At 38.1% G+C, this 18453-nt stretch overlaps 3 protein-coding genes and 1 long non-coding RNA gene across 5 annotated transcripts in view; 2 read left to right on the top strand and 2 right to left on the bottom strand.

Annotated features, from left to right (window-relative positions):
- LOC134745598 (maternal protein tudor-like) overlaps positions 1-11114 on the bottom strand; it is a 35148-nt gene extending 24034 nt beyond the window's left edge. For both annotated transcript variants that reach the window (XM_063679677.1, XM_063679678.1), the window contains exons 1-2: positions 9036-11114; positions 8633-8833 (exon numbers count right to left, since the gene is read on the bottom strand). In XM_063679677.1, coding sequence (XP_063535747.1) covers positions 8633-8833; positions 9036-10937 — 2103 coding nt within the window. In that variant the 5' untranslated portion in view covers positions 10938-11114. The remainder of the gene's footprint in view (positions 1-8632; positions 8834-9035) is intronic.
- On the top strand, positions 647-2185 carry LOC134745667 (uncharacterized). The gene is made up of 3 exons (XR_010128201.1): positions 647-829; positions 936-1203; positions 1668-2185. It is a non-coding gene; the product is annotated as an uncharacterized LOC134745667 (long non-coding RNA).
- Positions 11115-13153: 2039 nt separating the features above from the next.
- LOC134745644 (protein JTB) overlaps positions 13154-18453 on the top strand; it is a 112648-nt gene continuing 107348 nt past the window's right edge. Inside the window, exons 1-4 of the mRNA XM_063679765.1 lie at positions 13154-13406; positions 13541-13695; positions 15212-15305; positions 15530-15733. Coding sequence (XP_063535835.1) covers positions 13351-13406; positions 13541-13695; positions 15212-15305; positions 15530-15695 — 471 coding nt within the window. The 5' untranslated portion in view covers positions 13154-13350 and the 3' untranslated portion in view covers positions 15696-15733. The remainder of the gene's footprint in view (positions 13407-13540; positions 13696-15211; positions 15306-15529; positions 15734-18453) is intronic.
- On the bottom strand, positions 16796-18287 carry LOC134745635 (tRNA (cytosine(38)-C(5))-methyltransferase). Its single transcript, XM_063679748.1, has 3 exons — positions 18166-18287; positions 17609-18084; positions 16796-17278 (listed from the first exon to the last, which is right to left on the bottom strand). Exons 1-3 carry the CDS (start codon positions 18233-18235, stop codon positions 16820-16822), a joined length of 1005 nt encoding a protein of 334 aa, XP_063535818.1. The 5' UTR covers positions 18236-18287; the 3' UTR covers positions 16796-16819.

Raw genomic sequence — 18453 nt, 5'->3', positions numbered from 1 at the left:
GATATCCGCAGTAGAACTAGGGTCACCGATATAGCTCGCAGAATTGCAAACCTTAAGTGGCAGTGGGCGGGGCACATTGCTCGCAGAACTGATGGCCGGTGGGGCCGGAAGGTTCTGGAGTGGCGTCCGCGTACCGGAAGACGAACTGCCGGTAGGCCTCCAACGAGATGGAGCGACGACCTGGTGAAGGTCGCGGGAATTCGGTGGTTGCGAGCGGCACAGGATCGGTCGGAGTGGCGAGCCTTGGGGGAGGCCTATGTCCAGCAGTGGACGTCTATCGGCTGACATGATGATGATGATGATGAAAGATTACAGTTAATTTTGAATCAATGTTAAGTAATGCAGAAGAATTATAAAAGAAAGATCCAATATAATTGATCTAAAGATATAGTTTTCCCCTAATTTTCATTTTCCTGTTGACTGCTATTTTATTGCACACAACTGTAAATGTTAATGAAAACTAGTCACTTTACTTGCATGTATCATGCGAAATATTGGGAGCTCATAAATAATACAAAAGGTAATCACGGTCTATATCCCGGTCAATATTCGCTCCGTGCAAAGCGGGTGGTGAGGGAAGCCGAAACGATCACAGCGCTCACTACGGCTAAAAAAGTCAACTACGTCGGGAGGCATGTCCTGTCAAATGTATGATTTTGTAGTAAACATTCGATGTTTTTAAGATAAAAATGGTCTACACAGCAAGCTGTGTTGTTATAAATTGTGAAAACACTAGCAGAAATAGTGACTGCAAATTTTATAGATTTCCTACAACATTGTGGAAACAAGAACAGCGCAATAAATGGATAATTGCCGTAAGAAGAATAAAGTAAGTCACCTAACCTAACCTCTAAAATCATACCTTCCTTAATACGCAATAATTTGATTTATGTTGTAATCGTATGAAGTTTTGACGGTGAATTATTTTGTTACAGTCCCGATGGATCTCTATGGCACCCAAAACCGGACGACAGAATTTGCAGTGCTCACTTTATCAGTGGTAGAAAAGCTGATGAACAAGCCAGTCCCAGTTATGTTCCAAGGATATTTCCCCCTGAGTACAAATCAAGGCGGATTGACGAAAATGCCGCAATATCGAGGTTTCAACGTTATATGGAACGAAGAAACGCGAAAAAAATAGAAGCAGTTAGTGCTAGTGCTAGTAATACAAGTGAGTTTGAATTGCTGGAAAATAGTGTTAGTGTGTCTTTAAAAATTGATAGTGAATGTCAAGTGGACCTATATCCAGATGGACAAAATCCAGGAAAGACGTTTACCTGTAACAGGTACATATTTTATGGAAAAGAAACATGTGATGCTGAAGTTCAAACAGAAATAGATATCAGTACAAAGATTATGAAGGATTTTAAAATAACAAAACACCGAGGCTGTAATACTGCTAAAAGTATTTCTGTGGATCAAGCCACCATAACTGACAATAAATATTTTGCTGGATTTCAATCTATTAAAACCGATGAACAGCTTCTAGATCTTGCAGGTGTTACTTTTAACAACTTCTACTTTTTATTAAAAACTACACAAAAAAATCACAAATATATGGTGAGCGAAAAAGATAGACTTCTACTTTTCTTGATGAAAATGAAACTTGGTGTCACATTTTCAGCACTGAGTGTTTTGTTCGGTATTCATAGAACAACAGTGTCAAGAATATTCTGCTCATACGTTGAAGAAATAGCAGCTGCTACATCGAATTTGGTTTTTTGGCCAAACAAAAATGCTGTGGAGCAGACAATGCCAGAATGCTTCCGTCCGGAGTATAGTAACACTCGAGTAATTATTGATTGTACAGAGTTTCCTATAGAAGTACCATCAAGTGTCGATAATCGTGTGTTATGCTACTCACACTATAAGAAGGGTTTTACAGCTAAAGTGCTTATTGGTATTACTCCAGGAGGCTTCATTTCGTTCAAGTCAAAAGTAAGTGGTGGAAGAAAAAGTGACTCACAAATAACAGTAGAGTCAGGATTAGTCGACTACTTAGAAAATGGGGACATTGTATTGGCTGATAAGGGATTTCCGGCAATAAAAAAGGTAATTGATGAAAGTGGAAAAGAAATTGCTATTATTATGCCACCTTTTCTCAAGAATAAAAGTGAATTTACAAGAGAAGAGACAGATGCAACTTATAAAATAGCTCGAGTCGGAATTCATGTTGAAAGAATAATGCAGCGACTAAAAATTTATCAGATTTTACATAAAATTCCTGAAAATTTATTTTATCACATTGATGATATTTTACATGTTTGTTGTGTACTGGTAAACCTGCAACCACCTATATTTTACATGTTTGTTGTGTACTGGTAAACCTGCAACCACCTATATTTTACATGTTTGTTGTGTACTGGTAAACCTGCAACCACCTATATTTTACATGTTTGTTGTGTACTGGTAAACCTGCAACCACCTATATTTTACATGTTTGTTGTGTACTGGTAAACCTGCAACCACCTATATTTTACATGTTTGTTGTGTACTGGTAAACCTGCAACCACCTATATTTTCCAACAAATAAAACAACAGTTTTTTTTACAATACTTATGTATTTGTACATTATTGAAAAAGCTATTAAAACATTGCATTTTAATTTGTTTTTATTTCACACATAATACCTGTAAATGTTATGTTGCTTTTCATGCCTGATGGACCCTTATGCACATGGAGCACAAGGAACCATTATTAGGCATTGAACGCCACATATTTATAACATGGGCCCGTGGACCTATGAAAATGTGATAATCAATTTAAGGTATGTTATGACCTAGCACTGGACTGATCAAGATCTTCACAAGTCTACTGTACAGTCAAGTTCATAAATGTGTGTAAATTTTATCACCATATTGCAATGGATTAGGTGAAGAAATGTATGCATATTTATGAATTCGACTGTACATACCTACCATTTGTCATATATTTAGGTATGTTAGGATTCTAGGATATTAAAATGTTAAGTTCCTTACTTACATTTAGAAATGTGTATTGCAATTTTGAACTTAGTGTGATACTGCAATATTCAGCTACTTTACTATACCTATAAGTACATATAAAAAAACAGTAATAAACATTTTCAATTACAACATTTAAACATTAATATAATTTAACTCTGTTAACTAAAATTTTATAATTAATCAGTATTTAGTACAGCTAACAACATAAATAGGTGATTCTTTTTTACACAAACATCTTTAATTCAAAACATAACACAAAGACTTGGAAGAGGAAAACAATGTAGAAGTTGACTTATGTCATTTATATTTAATAATGATGCTAACTGTACTTATTGAGATCAGTAATAGTTACCTTTTATTACATATTTGAAATGTTAATTACCTAACATTGTATTAATTATATTTTTACCTGTAAAACTACGCTGGTTTTTCTCACTTTGGCTTGTTCTTGTAGAATACAAGAGCGGTAGATAATAAGCAAAGTAAAATTCTTCACTTTTTAAAATTGCTGCTTTAATAAAGTCTTCGTCTCTGTCTACTCTTACTATGCAACTACCTTTTGGTGAATATATAAAGAGATCACACATAGTCATACCAGTGACATACATTTGCACTTGGATTTGGGTATAATATAATTTGCTTCTTTTTAGTTCTGGTTCATCATTCACAAACTCCAAATATTGCACGTTACATTTTTTTATATCAAAATCTACAATAGGTTGGTTTTTACAAGATATAGGACATTTAACTTCTACTAACATTCTGACACATTCATCGCATACAACTACACCGTCTACACTAGTGCACAACCAAGGCTGATCTTTGCTAACAATCACTCCGAGTCTAATTACTCTGCAGGTTGTCAAAATTTGGTATTCTTCCAATGCATACTTTTCATTATTTTTACCATACTGAGTAGCTGAGCAATCAATTGGATTTGGAAATAAAATCTGTTGTGCTAGTCTCTCCACTGTTTTTGTTTTACGTACTTTTATGTTGTGTACATTAGTACTGGAAGAAATTCTTAGCTTCCTCGCCGAGTACCACTCTTCGCACATTGATTGTTCTATTGTGTCACTACATAATTTAAAAATGTCTTTATCTACCAACACAACATTTGTTTCATAAAAGTTTTTTAATGTTTTTTCTATAACTAGACTAGAATCACTTTTGTATACTTCAAACTCTTTTCTAAAAATATTAAAGTTTTCAAGGCATGTCACACAATCTTCTCTTTGAATATTAATATCAGTCTGTTCTACTAAATTTTGGACAACTTTGCTAACGGAAATTTCAATATCTTCTGCACAATTTTTTGCAGCAGCTTCCAGTACACGTTTCAAGGCACAATCTTCCTTAAAATCTGAGACACCCAACTGAAAAGCCTCACACTTGTGTTTTTTTGATGTAGGATACATTTCGTGGTAGTATCTGCCTTTGGAATACTTTTCGTTCGTAAATTGTCGGACACTTGGCTTGCCCCATCTTTGTTCCTGGCTGGTTTTAGTGGAACTCTCTTCATGATTGATGTAGTAAATTAGTGCTGCAATGTGCTTGCATTTTCCACTTTTGTTATAAACACAATCGCATGTTACACTTGTAACATGACGATTGGTATTAAGAATTAAGGCTGTCTTGTACGCTGTCGCCGTCACAGAGGCTTGACGAACCACTCTGGCTTTGATCATGTAGCTCCTGTCGCCTTGCCGGATGTCTTGCACCTCCACTACGTGCCCAGCTAACACCAAATTTTTGCCCTTATTCATTGTTTCGGGCTGGAAGATAATTTCATGAGTAATGGCACGAAACCCTGTTTCCGTCACAAGCACGTTCATTTTTAACTGAAAACCACAATGCTAATGTAATTGGCAATACAACCACCGTCCAAATATGTCTAATATACTGTAAAATCATTAGATTTCATTGAAATTATTACGATGTTTACTTACTTCTCGTTTGAAAATTTTGTGACAGATTATCCCAAAGTTGCGCCCGCTAGGCGGCGCTGTCGTCGTGCACGGTCCCAATAAGTCTAGTGAAACTATTAACCGTGAATCATTCAAAACTCTAACTAGTCACTTTGCATGAATTTTTAATACAAATGTTTGTTTTCAATGCTCTCGAGTGTAGTTCTGACCGACAGCTAATGGCTCAGCGTGAGCCGTAAATTGTACGCCTATTCACGATACGAACAAATCAAATCGGCGTCCGTTATTTACTAACATATAATTTAAACATCATGAGTCATGAATTGGAAAGTCTCGTATTGCGATGACTTAAGAGTTCTTTGAACCATGGCCGGTTAGATAACATTTGTGTCTGGTAGAAAGGTCGCGCTTGTGATCATGAGATCATGACAGTAACCGCGAACCAGACCAATATGGATCTATTGGGGTTCATCAATACGGTAATAGCAGGGCATAAAATAAGTGTTGCCTGGCAAAAATGGCGGTCGCTAACTGGGGTCTTATATGACCCTAGTATGCCTGTTCGCACAAAAGGCAAAGTGTATAAGATGGCGGTGAGGCCGGCGATGCTATACGGGGCGGAATGCTGGACGGTAAAATAGTCGCATGTGCAGAAATTACATACCGCAGAAATGAAAATGTTAAGATGGTTAGGAGGAGTAACTAAAATCGACAAAGTCCGAAATGAATATGTCCGTGGTAGCTTAAAAGTGGCCTCTATCCCCGAAAAACTAATAGAAAGTCGCTTAAGGTGGTATGGCCACGTAATGCGTAGAGATGAAGAACACGTGGTCAAAAAAACTCTATGCCTCCCGGAACGTAAGAGAGGCCGCGGATGCCCTTTGCTGACATGGTGGACCAGCATGACCAAACTAGTTAATAAATTAAATTTACCCGACCTGACAACCCAAGACAGACAGTCTTGGCGCCGAAAAATTAGGAGAGCCGACCCCACCTAAAGTGGGATGGAGCAAAGAAAAAGAAGAAGAAGGTAACGGCAACTGAATAAAGAACCTTTATATAAATCGTACACTGGTGGATCTTTAATCATATTCAACAATGTTACCTACTATAAAAACAACCAACTCCATTATGCTGTGTCTGGTTTGAGAACACTTCCTTCTTCTTCTTCTACATTATCATCATCATCAGGCCTTTACAGATGATTCAAGCAGCATCCAGTCATGTGAGAATAGTCATATAATAGAAACGTTTCGCCTACTTAAAATAAATAACAATAAATCCTTTGCAGCAATTATAGATAAGTAAGCAACAAACATTAAGCAGTTAATGTTATAATCTCTGTAATCTAATGAACTTCTTTTAACAACGGCGATTAACGCGTTTCTTTTACGAAGGCATCTAACCTACTTGTAGGCCAATTTTCATTCTTCACTAATCGTATCGAAACCTGGTAATTATGCTTAGAAGAGATATCAATCATGTGCCTTGTATTACGATTGCTCAACAACTATAATGAGTCGAACGTAACGTAATCCATACTAATATTATAAATGCAAAAGTGTGTCTGTTACCTTTTCACGCTTAAACCGCTGAACCGATTTAGTTGAAATTTGGTATAGAGATAGTTTGAGTCCCGGGGAGGGACATAGGGTAGTTTTTATCCCAGAAATCATCCTATAAGGGGGTGAAATCGATAAAAAGCAGATTGGATAAAAAATAAGCTACCCAAATTACTAACTCTACGCAGACGAAGTTGGGGGCAAAAGCTAGTTTATAATAACGTAGATCAAGTCACCCATAGAAAATGAATACGGTCAACTCAGCCCGCGGGCTAAGTGGTCTGTGGGCTCACTTGACCACAAAGGGCGTAACTTTGATCTCAAGATTAGAAACAAAATATCTGGGTGGCTCGGAAAACATATAAAAACTCAAATGTGCGCGTTTTCCCAGAGATAAGACCTAGCTGGATCGAAACCCCCCATACAGCAAATTTCATCGAAATCGTTAGAGCCGTTTCCACGATCCCCGAAATATAGAAATATATACGCAAGAATTATTGCTCGTATAACATATGATGATCGTGAGTATGACATATGATCGCCGAGCGCATTTAAGGCTTCTACCGACCTTACAACAAATGGCATGCGATTTTAGTTAATTGCTCGCTCAGTAGAGTAGAATCAACGAATTCAACCGATCGATCAAATGCCGCAATGTATTGCAAACCACATGCGATTATCGGTGACGTTTGGAGGCCATTATATTGGTTCAAATAACCGTCCGACTCGCCTGGGCCTGAAAGGCTATTGGAATAACATTTAACGTTTAAAGACGCAGTTAACGTACGGTCACGTCAAATAAGTATCCGTTTTAGCACATAATTCTAGACATTTAAGGTTGAAAATTGCGCAAATAATTAGACATGATTGCGAAATGCGCAAAAAGAGGGAAAGTAAGCACATATTATCGCGCTCTATTGCACATTACTAATTATTTGGTTTGAAAGAAACAGCTGCCGAATCTATCTTTGTGTATTGCGCTGTCGTAATCAGATTCAGGACGCCGATGAATTTTGATTGGGCGTGTTAAATGCTTCGTTAAACTCGTTATGATTGTGAAGCTTTTCTTTTGTTGAATGGTATCGATAGGTATTTCTTCTGCTGCTTCTTTGCTTTGTTTGATTTATTGGAGTTATCAACGATATTAGTTTTACGTCAAAGATGAATAGGGTATTCTCCTACTAGTCAAATCAGTTTCTTTTTAGGGTTCCGTACCCAAAGGGTAAAAACGGGACCATATTACTAAGACTCCGCTGTCCGTCTGTCACCAGGCTGTATCTCGTGATCTGTGATAGCTAGAAAGCTGAAATTTTATTTCGGTTGCCGCTATAACAACAAATAATAAAAGTCAGGCGGGTCAGTACTTGGATGGGTGACCGTTTTTATAGTTAATGGTACGGAACCCTTCGTGTGTGAGTCCGACTCGCACTTGGCCGGTTTTTTTAGAACTGTGAAAACGATTTGCTAATATGGAATTTATATGAAACATTACACAATGACGTCACGGTCAATTCAACTACTTTTTATACTCCAATCCGATTGATTAAATAGAAAGTGTGTTTAAAAATAACTGCTATCTATGTTTTTCTAATAATCATCGTGCTTTATTTCATGTATGGTGTGACATAATTTATTTTAAATACAGTGTAATACCCTATTCTACATTTTGGCGGTGATGTATTAGCGCTTATAGAAAGCCTTGCTGCCTTGCAGAAGAGCCTAGCTCAAGGTAAAAAATGTAACACAAATTTAGTACATACACAATTTAAAATTTTCAATATTTTTGAATGGTGAAGCTCCCGCAGACATTATACGATTGAAATTTCGTGCTTTGCATCCACTTCGCTGCTCTGAGATAAATAAGAATAAATTCTTGATATTAGTTTTTTTTTTAATATGTATGGCCGTGGCTGCTGCCTGATAACTAACACAGAAGGCATAGGAGGACCAAGGAAGCTAAGGAGGGTACAAGAGTATTCATAGTGTAGCAAATAATAGGTCACTAGTACTAATGGGGATGCAATAGAAAAACCGGACAAGTGCGAGTCAGACTCGGCCACTGAGGGTTGCGTACTTTTTAGGGTTCCGTACCCAAAGGGTAAAAACGGGACCTTTGGGTACAGAACCCTAAAAATTCAAAGCACCCCTGAAGATAATAATATAACTTAAAACTTACCTCAACATTGCTTCTAGGCTGAGACAACTGGTTCATCTTCCTAGCCACATCCAGGGGTGGGCTGGTCGTATCATCCACCAGAGATACCAATATGGTGTCGCTGGACAGGACACCAACTACATTGGCAGTCAGCGTTTTCTCTAGTGCCAGCATTTCAAGCTGGTTCGAGGTCTTGCTTTCCACTGGTTTGTTTTCAAAGCCCTGGAAGAAAGTTAACAATTTAATGTGCCATTTCTTTTAATTCTAATTTACTCTGTTAGTTAATTGTGCTTGAAAGATTAAAATATGACTAAGTAATATTCAAAGATTGTTTTTAAATTAAAGATTTTAGATTGTGTTTAAATGTAATGCAAAATTATTATTTTTTATTTTAAACAATAAAAAAAAAAGTTGTATTCCTTACTTTCAATGCACATTTCATGGCTTGTGCTGGCAGTTTTAACAGATCTGCAGTTATGGTTCTCAGATCGGAAACATTAACTTCTTGCTCGTTGCCATAGTCCACATATGCCACGAGGACCCTCTTGTTATTAGACCCCAGAACCTTAGCCCTGTACCATTTCTCATCATCAGGGAATCTGGCACAGCAAGCGGTGCCAATGGGCAACTCTCCGGGAGATGAGGTGCCCTCACAGTGGACTTTTACCGCTTCCATTACAGCAGTCAAGTCATCAATCTTGTCTGATAGTTGGATGTAGAATTTGATGCAGCTGTCTACATAGGACACAAGTACAGAAGCCCTGCTGCCTAGGGCAAGCATTTCCATCCATCTGAATTGCAGCTTGTCTTTAATGTTGGCTAGCAGCAAATCTAGCACATTCTTGTTGTCTAAGTACAGTTCTCCATACTGTATTAACGGCGGACCTTCTGGAGCAACCACTCTCAGGGTCATCACTTTTCCATTCACGAGTTGCTTAAATGCCTCATTCAAATATGGTCCCTTCTGTAATTTCTTCACGCCCGATAAGCAGAATCTCATAGCAAATACATTAGGCTTAACAAACTCTTCTGGGATGTCAAAGATGTCATAGTAGGACACCATTTCCGTATCACCAAAGTCTACAAAGAACAGCTTGCACTGCGAACCTGATAAGTTCATGACTATTGCCCTGCAAATAATTCGGTCTCCAGACATTCTGCCTACGCATACAGTTCCTATCATGGGAGGCTCGACAAGGCTACTGAGTGGACTTTTATTTATGTCATCCATCATATCCTGAAGTTTCTTAGCATCTGTCACTAGCTGAACTGCAAAGAGTTCTGGTCCTTCTTCTGCAAATGACACAAACACTTTGTGCTGTGAATTCACTTCTAATAAACGGCTCTTGTAAGTGGCAGACTTTTTGGGTGACAAACTCTTGTTAAGGGCTGCCGCTGGAGGTGGAGTGGATTTCTGGACAGGGGGAGAGTTTAGAGCCACTTGAGGCTGTCTTATTGGACCTTTCAGGTTCACTGGGCCTCTTGAAGCCTTATTGACTAGTAGCCTCTGGCTAATGGCTGATGGTGGAGGCACTATAGCACCATTGAAGGGCACACTGGCGTTCTGCTGCAATCTCATTGCAGATGCGGGGTTGGATGGAAGGTTCTGGTTCATCAGAAATGGTATGTGTTCAGCATATGGTGTTGAATCAGCTATGAAATTAGGTGCCCAGTTTGGCCCTTGTTGTCTGTCGGTTCCCATAGGCGGCAGCATCAGCACTTCTTGTTTTGTTACCGGCATGGCATTACCAAATCTATTTGAAACAAGATGTGTTGAGAAATCATTTCCCTTGTATTGTATAGATATAATGGGCAGTGTGCAAGTTTGGCCCTCAACAGCAGCAGGGTATTCTGCATAACACAACAAGCTCTGAAGCTTGAGCAGCAGCGCTTCGTCCCAGCGACCGGCAGGATGCATAATGCGACTTAGGTAGTAGTCAGTCGCTTGCCCAGGAAGCTGAAGAAACATCGGATCATACTGGTCCAAAAATCTTATAGCACTGAGAGAAATACGGTCTTTGTTACCGTAATCTATAAAATGGACGCGCAATAAACCTGTAGACAGATTCGAGATGTCTATGATCTTCGCTCTGTAGTACGTTCCATCTTTGTATTTTGCGGCACATATTATACCTTCATGGATAGCTGCCGCAGTAACTGCTCCGATCCCCTTTTCCAAGTTTCCGCGAGCCGATTCAAATAGGCTCTCGACCATTAACGAAGACTGTTGGTCGAGCTGGCCGCTTATTTTCAGAAAAGGACCCTCTCCATCCACATGGGTCACATAAAGTCGAAAAGACCTTTGTGATTCTGCTGGCAAAGCCATTGCATAAAACTTCTAACTGGCTATATCGATTAGAAAATTTAATAGTATGCACAAAATCACATAACTAATTATAAAAGAGAAGCGCTCACCGTACTTCAATAGAACTTATGAAAAAAACTGCCGCTCTCTTTTTTTCCGTTTACGCTTTTCAACAGCAAATATGGCGGGCAGACTGCACAGGCGACGAACATAAATTATATTTTTGTTTTTTTGTTTTTTTTTTTATGCAGATCGGTATTTCGAAAGGAGTGTAGACTTTTTCTCCGTTTAAAACAATGCCTTAAATATAATAGTTTACAATGTAAAGGGCTCTCCACACTTGTGCGCGAATTGCGGCGCGAAGCCGCGAACGTGAGTGTGGAGTCTAGTTCGCTAATCAGCGAAATCGACTCCACACTCGCTGTCGCGGCTTCGCGCCGCGTAGTCTGGAGCACACTTATTGGGCTTAAGCAGCGTTCAGATAGACTGTAGTGTCGTCCCTTCCAAATCAACCAAGAAAAACGGGACGACACTACAGTGTTGCCACTTTTTAATTTTTACTCTTTTTTTATTAGTTTCATTAAATTAACATTTTTTGTTTAGTCGCTCCAGACTACGCGGCGAGAAGCCGCGAACGCGAGTGTGGAGTCGATTTCGCTGATTAGCGAACTAGACTCCATGATTGATTCGCGCATGAGTGTGGAGGGGCCTTTTGGGTGGGTATCAAAGAATATATATTTGGTAAGCAAATTGGCAGTAAATAAGAACAAAAAACAATAAATCAATTTTTAACAAGCAGAAACGTCTGCGATCGATGCTAATAAGCTTAGAATAAATTTAAAAGTGGAAAAATTACTGCCGTGGGTGAGACTTGACCTCGCGGCCTCTGGATCGATACTCCAGCGCTCTGCGAACTGAGCCACCAAGACCTCATCCATAGTCAGCAAATCTTCCCACTATATGGGCCCAGAGGCCGTGAGTTCAAGTCTCACCCAAGGCAGTAATTTTTCCACTTTTAAATTTCTTCTTCTTCTTCTTTTGGGTACTAGTGCTAGTGTAAGACAAAGATAGTATGATTCTTTCTATGTTTGAAATGAGACAGTCCTTTGACAAACTATAAAGGGCCCTCCACACTCATGCGCGAATCACGGCGCGAAGCCGTGAACGCGAGCCTGGAGTCTAGTTCGCTAATCAGCGAAATGACTCCACACTCGCGTTCACGGTTCGCGCCGCGTAGTCTGGAGCATCCTTAATACTCAAGGGCCCTCCACACTCATGCGCGAATCGCAGCTTCGCGCCGCGTAGTCTGGAGCCGCTCAAAGCCGTAGCCGGCTTCACATGAATAGCTACCAAATAGCTACAGTCTGGCAAAAAAGAGTCGAAATTAAAAAGTGGCAACACTATATTGTCCTGTTTTAGTAAGAGCGAGAAAGCAATATCTCTTTCTCGCTCTTACTTATGTGTGCGTCGCACAATGACCTTGGTGCGGTGCGCTGGTGTGTTACGTCCATTAGATTGATTTGAAAGGGACCCAATAAACTGGACCTGAAATGAATAACCTGAAACATAAAACTTAGTAATTAATATACATTCTAGATTCTAGTTTAATATTATAAAAATAATGTAGGTACACCTTACTTACCCCTGTTGTTTTCTATTCTATGTATGTGTGAATAAAGTGTGCGCGAGAACATGCATATGTGTGCAACGAGCCTCGGCTATCGACCAATCATGAGTCAGTTCCCTATATGCCTCCGAGCGATACACGCATGTCCATGCGCTCTAACACTTACCTCAAAAAGTATCCCTAGTGTTCTAATTTCGCTCCTCTCCACCTGTGGCTGCAATCGTCGGCTACACATGGTACTATAGTGTTGTCACTTTTTAATTTTTACCCTTTTTGCCAGACTGTAAACACACTTTTCTAGTTTCATTATGTTGGCAGCAAAGAGTATAAGTAAGAGTGAGAAAGCGATATCTCTTTCTCGCTCTTACTTATGAGTGCGTCGCACAATGACCGTTGGTGCGGTGCGATGATGTGTTACGCTTTATAATATAATGACAATATATATATAATTATAAAGGGCCCTACACACTCATGCGCAATCGCGGCGCGAAGCAGCGAACGCGCCGTGATTCGCGCATGAGTGTGGAGGTACCCCTTATTATATGTATAGTATGTAAGTTGGCAGTATTGACTGTCAAGTGTCAGTGTCGTCTGTCGTCAGGTCGTCGTAATGGAAGAATTTTTTTTTATATGTATTTTTGTGACGCGAATGAACAAAAGTAGTATAAGAAATTAAGAAAAAACACCAAGTGACCAAAAGTTATTTCTATATTATTTAACTCAACTGTGTAAATTGTCCCTACGATTAAACAATTTCATATTATAAATTGAATTAACATTGAACGAATACCCGAACTAGCTACCACAATGATTGAGACTTGTTCTAGGAAATGTATGCTTTTTGGGACAGTTTCTCTTGGAATGTAAGTGTAGTTTTACAATATAGGAATCTCGGAACAAGTGGTGGTTTAAATGGAAAATACTTGCTGACTTATGCAATACTGTACCAGTAATTACAGCCTCGTCTTTTCTAATCCTTAATTCTTTTTACTTTTAGCTTAACGATTGTTATATTGATTTTGGAGTCCCATTTGGCTGACTCACTATCAGGCAGTCATAAGATGAAGAATAAAACATTTCCCACTGAGAACAACTCAACATGCTGGCAGCATCAAAAATATTCCATTATTAAGGAATGTCATCCTTGCTCAGGTAACTATGATTTAAATGTAATGTATGGCAATATATAATGCTTATACATCTATCTATCTATCTATATAAGCCCTTTATCCTGAACTCAGATTTTTCTTCCTTTCTTTGGTAGTTTTTGCTTTGTTTTTCCTTATCTTATACATATGTTAATCTTATTAAATGTATTAATAACGGGTCACTCACGTATTTTAAGTCGAAAAGAAAACGCTCGACTTGTTTCACTCCATACCGAGGAGCGTCATCAGTAGCTTGCTTCCTACGCAATATGTGAGTGACCCGTTATTAATATATTTCATATGTCTGTGTCTCACGGAAGTTTCGTTATTAAAATATGTTAATCTTATTATTTAATCTACGAGACAGGCTATGCCTAGTGTGGAGGTCAGTACAACATGTAACACTGTTATTTTTATCATATAAACAATTAGGACAACCAATCTGGCCTAGTGGGTAGTGTAGTGACCCTGCCTGTGAAGCCGATGGTCCTGGGTTTGAATCCCGGTAAGGGCATTTGTGATGAGCACAGATATTTGTTCCTGAGTCATGGGTGTTTTCTATGTATTATTTATATATTATCAAAGATAGATATAACTCCGTAATAGATGGATACAGTCTAAGGAAAAAACGTGCTTCGAAAATCAAGAAAATTTGATTCTCGTTCAGAGGGCGCTACTAGCTTTGGCCTACTGTCGTATAGATGGCGTTGACGGTTTCGTTTGTTACTTAAGAATTTTAACGCATATCAGTGAAAGAACATGGGTCAAAATCATAAAAATAATTAATGCAAATAAAAAAAATCATTTATCCATATTTAAATACATTTTATTGTATTTTTATAAATATTTATTTTTAGTTTTAAAGTGTGTCGACAGATGGCAGTGAATTTACTGGGGTTACAAAATTTACTATAATAGTACCGCTCTAGTATAAGTTACTCTTATGATATTATATATATCATTGTCAGAGTACCCATAAAAGCCTCCTTGGGCCTACCTTGGGACTAAGTCAATCTGTGTAAGAATGTCCTATAATATTTATTTACTTATTTAGTATTTGTATATCCATCTAAGCCCTTCTATCATGAGTAAGAGACTAGAGTATATCTCTTAACTCAGTGTGCGGCTTGGCACTCCATATTGGGCCCGCTGTTAGTTTGAGATAGTCCTCCCATCTTGTTAGAGCTCTTCTCTGGCACCATTTGCAGCCCCTTGGATACCAGTCTATTAGGATTTTGCTCCACTTTTCCTGTTTTTCTCTCATCTACATGAATAGCACATCAAACATACAGCATACTACTATTTTCTTGCAATAATATACTTTTTACTAAGGGACATATGCTTTAGTAAGTAATTATTATTTTTTAAGTCTAAGGATGAGTTTGTTTAAAAATATAAAATAAATATAAAAGATGAGACACAGTCATGTTAACTAATCTGTTCCTTATTCCTATTGAAGATACTATAAGTAGATGAAAGACATATTTTTGTTCATAACCATAACTTAATTTATTTTCCAGACTTTGAAATTAAAAGTAAGAGTATAGGTGTGTGTATACATACAAGCTTTAAGGAAATACTTAAATGTGCAAATGGAGAAACAGTCACGAGAAGGTAACATTGCTTCTTTATTAAAGCTATTTAAATGAATTATTGAGTCACCCATTGACCATGAACACTGTAAAGACTTTGAAACATCAGGATGTATTTTAAATAGTTTTAATTTGGTACAGAATTATTTTGTTATACATTTCTTCCCATTGGAAGAAAACTGCTATATAAATTTCCAATGAAGTGTATATGCATGAACCAAATAATAAACTAAGTTTCCTTTCCAGCTGTGACAGAGTGGCTTACCTAGAAGAGAGGGCCTTTTGGAAATTCACAATTTGGTCTTTTGCAATTGGATCAGCATCCTCAATAGCAGTCATGTTACGGACTAGGGTCCTGAACTACAGGGCCAGACGGAAGGCCCGGATAGCCCTCAGTAATGGAGCCATATAGCACATATGAAAATCTATATTTATTTGTACAAAATAAAACTATAAAAACGGATTATATCGCGTATATTGAATTTATAATACATCCTGTCGATTCGAACCCTTTACAGTGTTCATGGTCAACGGGTGACTTAGGAAAAATTACAAATGTGCAAAACTACCCACATACAAAAATAAAATAAAATAAATAAAAAAATAAAAATAGCCTTTATTTCTGAAGTTTTGTAACAATATACCTTATTTTTCTCTTCTTCTTCTTCCTCGGTCCCTCATTGCTGAGGATCGCGACCATGTATGCTCCGTCTCCATAGTGTGCGGTCATAAGCCACATGAGTCACGCACTGCATGTTGCCGCCAACCACCCTTTTCACACCATCAGACCATCTCGTGGGTGCTTTTCCTCGCCCGCGCTTGCCATCCATTTGACCCAAGATAATCTGCCTTGCTAGGTCATGCTTCTTAGACCGCATGATTATTTTTTTTTTTCTCTACAATTATATATATATTACTATTTACTATTTTCTAGTTCCCATCGACAACTTCAGCTTGTCCCCGACATAGGCCTCTTCCAAGTCCTTCCAGGTACCGCGGTCTCTTGCTTTCCTGGGCCAGTCCACTCCGCCTATCCTTTTAAAGACATACAAAAATAATAAACTTTAAGGCTGGTTGTACATGCAAAATCGGCTCATAAGGCTAGTTACAACTATTTTCAAGTAAAGATATACGCGATAAAGCTACACCGGCTCTAACCCTACACCTCTGACCCAAGAAGATTTAATTACCTCTTAAATTGTAGGAGGGTATCCCAATTCGGAACCGGCATGAAACTCGCTGGGACACATCTTTTCAAAACATTACACCTTAACTAACATGGATTAAATTGACAAATACATTTGAATTTCTATGGAATTGAAAACAAATACTATTATACTCAGAATGTCCAACATCATCCAACACAAAGATCTCATGTCTTGCTTGTTCCTTTATCAGATGGACTACAGGATCCCAAGCTGGTGGTAGAGAAAAGCCATCTTCCCTATTAAAGTTTGGATATTTCTTAATCTGGATCGCCTCGTGCAACATTCTGGGTATGTACCGCTTCTCCTTGGCATAAATAAAAGTCATTAATCAGTCTACTAATATCTTTAATAACTCTGATATCACTTTGACATTCACACTATTACCCAACAATCTGTAGCACTGCTTTATTGATATGTTTTTTGGGAACTCATAGCTTATAGGAAATGCCATGAGCTGTGATACTTCTTTTGGGGTAAAGAACCTTAGTTTGAGGTCTTTTAGAGTACTAACAAAGTCAGTGCTGCCACCTTCATGAGAATGTGCCTCTTTGTAACATTTATCTACTGTCTCCGGACTCGCTTCTGTGAATACAGAACCCGTGCCTTCAACATAGTGTGTGTATGCTTTTGTGAAACAGCATGACCTTCTGGAGTCTTTGTAGCATATGTCAAAAATATAGGCCCTTTTTAGCAACTTGTCAGGTACCAAGTATCTCTCTGACACATTTTCTTCAATTATTTCACTAAGCATAAATGGGTCATCATAATCTTTTGGAAGTCTGTTCATCTGAAAATAAAACACATCAAATATTTGTTTTACAAATAATATCACACTTATTTGTAACTTTTTTGTTTAGAACTAGAAAATAGAAGCTTCTGTAAAAAAATAATGTAACGTTTTAACCTTTCGGACACAAATGACAGATATATATATATGCACCATAGGTTCAACGCCAACCTCATAGACCACAGAGCAACATAGACCTACATGCATAGGCATAGTTCAATTTCAGTTTTGGCACTTCAGTGACGTGGCGTCTGGATGACAGCTTTTGTGTTTGACACGGCGTCGAAAAGGTTAAATGGAAGACAGACAGTCAGACACACAGTTACTTACTATTTCATCCCTTCTTTTGAAATTCCAAGTTGGTTTTCGCCTTGCTAAACAATAATACCTAAGTCTTGAATTTGGTACTCCCACAGTAGATGGACAAATAAGAAATTCTTGATACACAAATTGACATTCCTGTAACTTCTCTATAAACAAATCTCTCACAGTCGAGCTTTCAAACCCTTTTACATTTTCCATTAAGATATACTCTACACTATCCAACAGGCTCAATATATCAAGTAAGTAAGTAAAAGATTTACTTCTTGGATCATTCTTGTCTAGAAACTTTCCATTTCTTGAAAAGGGTTGACATGGCGGAGACATAAGTATTATGTTTATGTTCATCTTTTTTATTTCTTCTGGTTTTATTGATTGGATATTTCGGGTCAGAAGATTAGTATCGGGAAAGTTGTGTTTGTAGACATCGTTAGCAACAGTATTTATATCAACTGCGGCGACTATCGTCCCTGGTAGACCAGAATCTGTAATGTTTACATGACACGTTAGCTAGGTAACCTCCAGTCAGATGGTTATTGTAACTAATTTGTATTTAATTAAATTACCTTGCCAAGCAAAATGCATGCCCCCGATACCGCTGTATAATTCTAATATCCTGTGAGTCATTTTTTTCATTCATATATCAATAAAAGAAAGTACAGCGTGTTTTCAAAACTGACAGACGAGACTTCGACAGTCGTCAAGATGTCAGAATGACAGATCAAGATTGGCAATGTTGGCACTATGTGTTCTCTTTGATGTTGCCAGATAAAACCGTGAAAAAACCTATACTAAATGAAAAGTTAAAAAATATAGTTTGTCAAAGGACTGTCTCATTTCAAACATAGACAGAG

Source organism: Cydia strobilella, chromosome 11, assembly GCF_947568885.1.
Source record: "Cydia strobilella chromosome 11, ilCydStro3.1, whole genome shotgun sequence".
Classification (NCBI taxonomy): Eukaryota; Metazoa; Arthropoda; class Insecta; order Lepidoptera; family Tortricidae; genus Cydia; species Cydia strobilella.
This window is presented reverse-complemented; position numbering and strand designations above follow the sequence as displayed.

Excerpts from the sequence above, each read along its gene's own strand:
- LOC134745635 (XM_063679748.1), bottom strand. The coding sequence starts at position 18,235 with ATGAAAAAAATGACTCACAGGATATTAGAATTATACAGCGGTATCGGG. Across the intron at positions 18,085-18,165 it reads CATGCATTTTGCTTGGCAAG|ATTCTGGTCTACCAGGGACG; the intron begins GTAATTTAATTA and ends TAAACATTACAG. Across the intron at positions 17,279-17,608 it reads TCAAAAGAAGGGATGAAATA|ATGAACAGACTTCCAAAAGA; the intron begins GTAAGTAACTGT and ends TTTTATTTTCAG.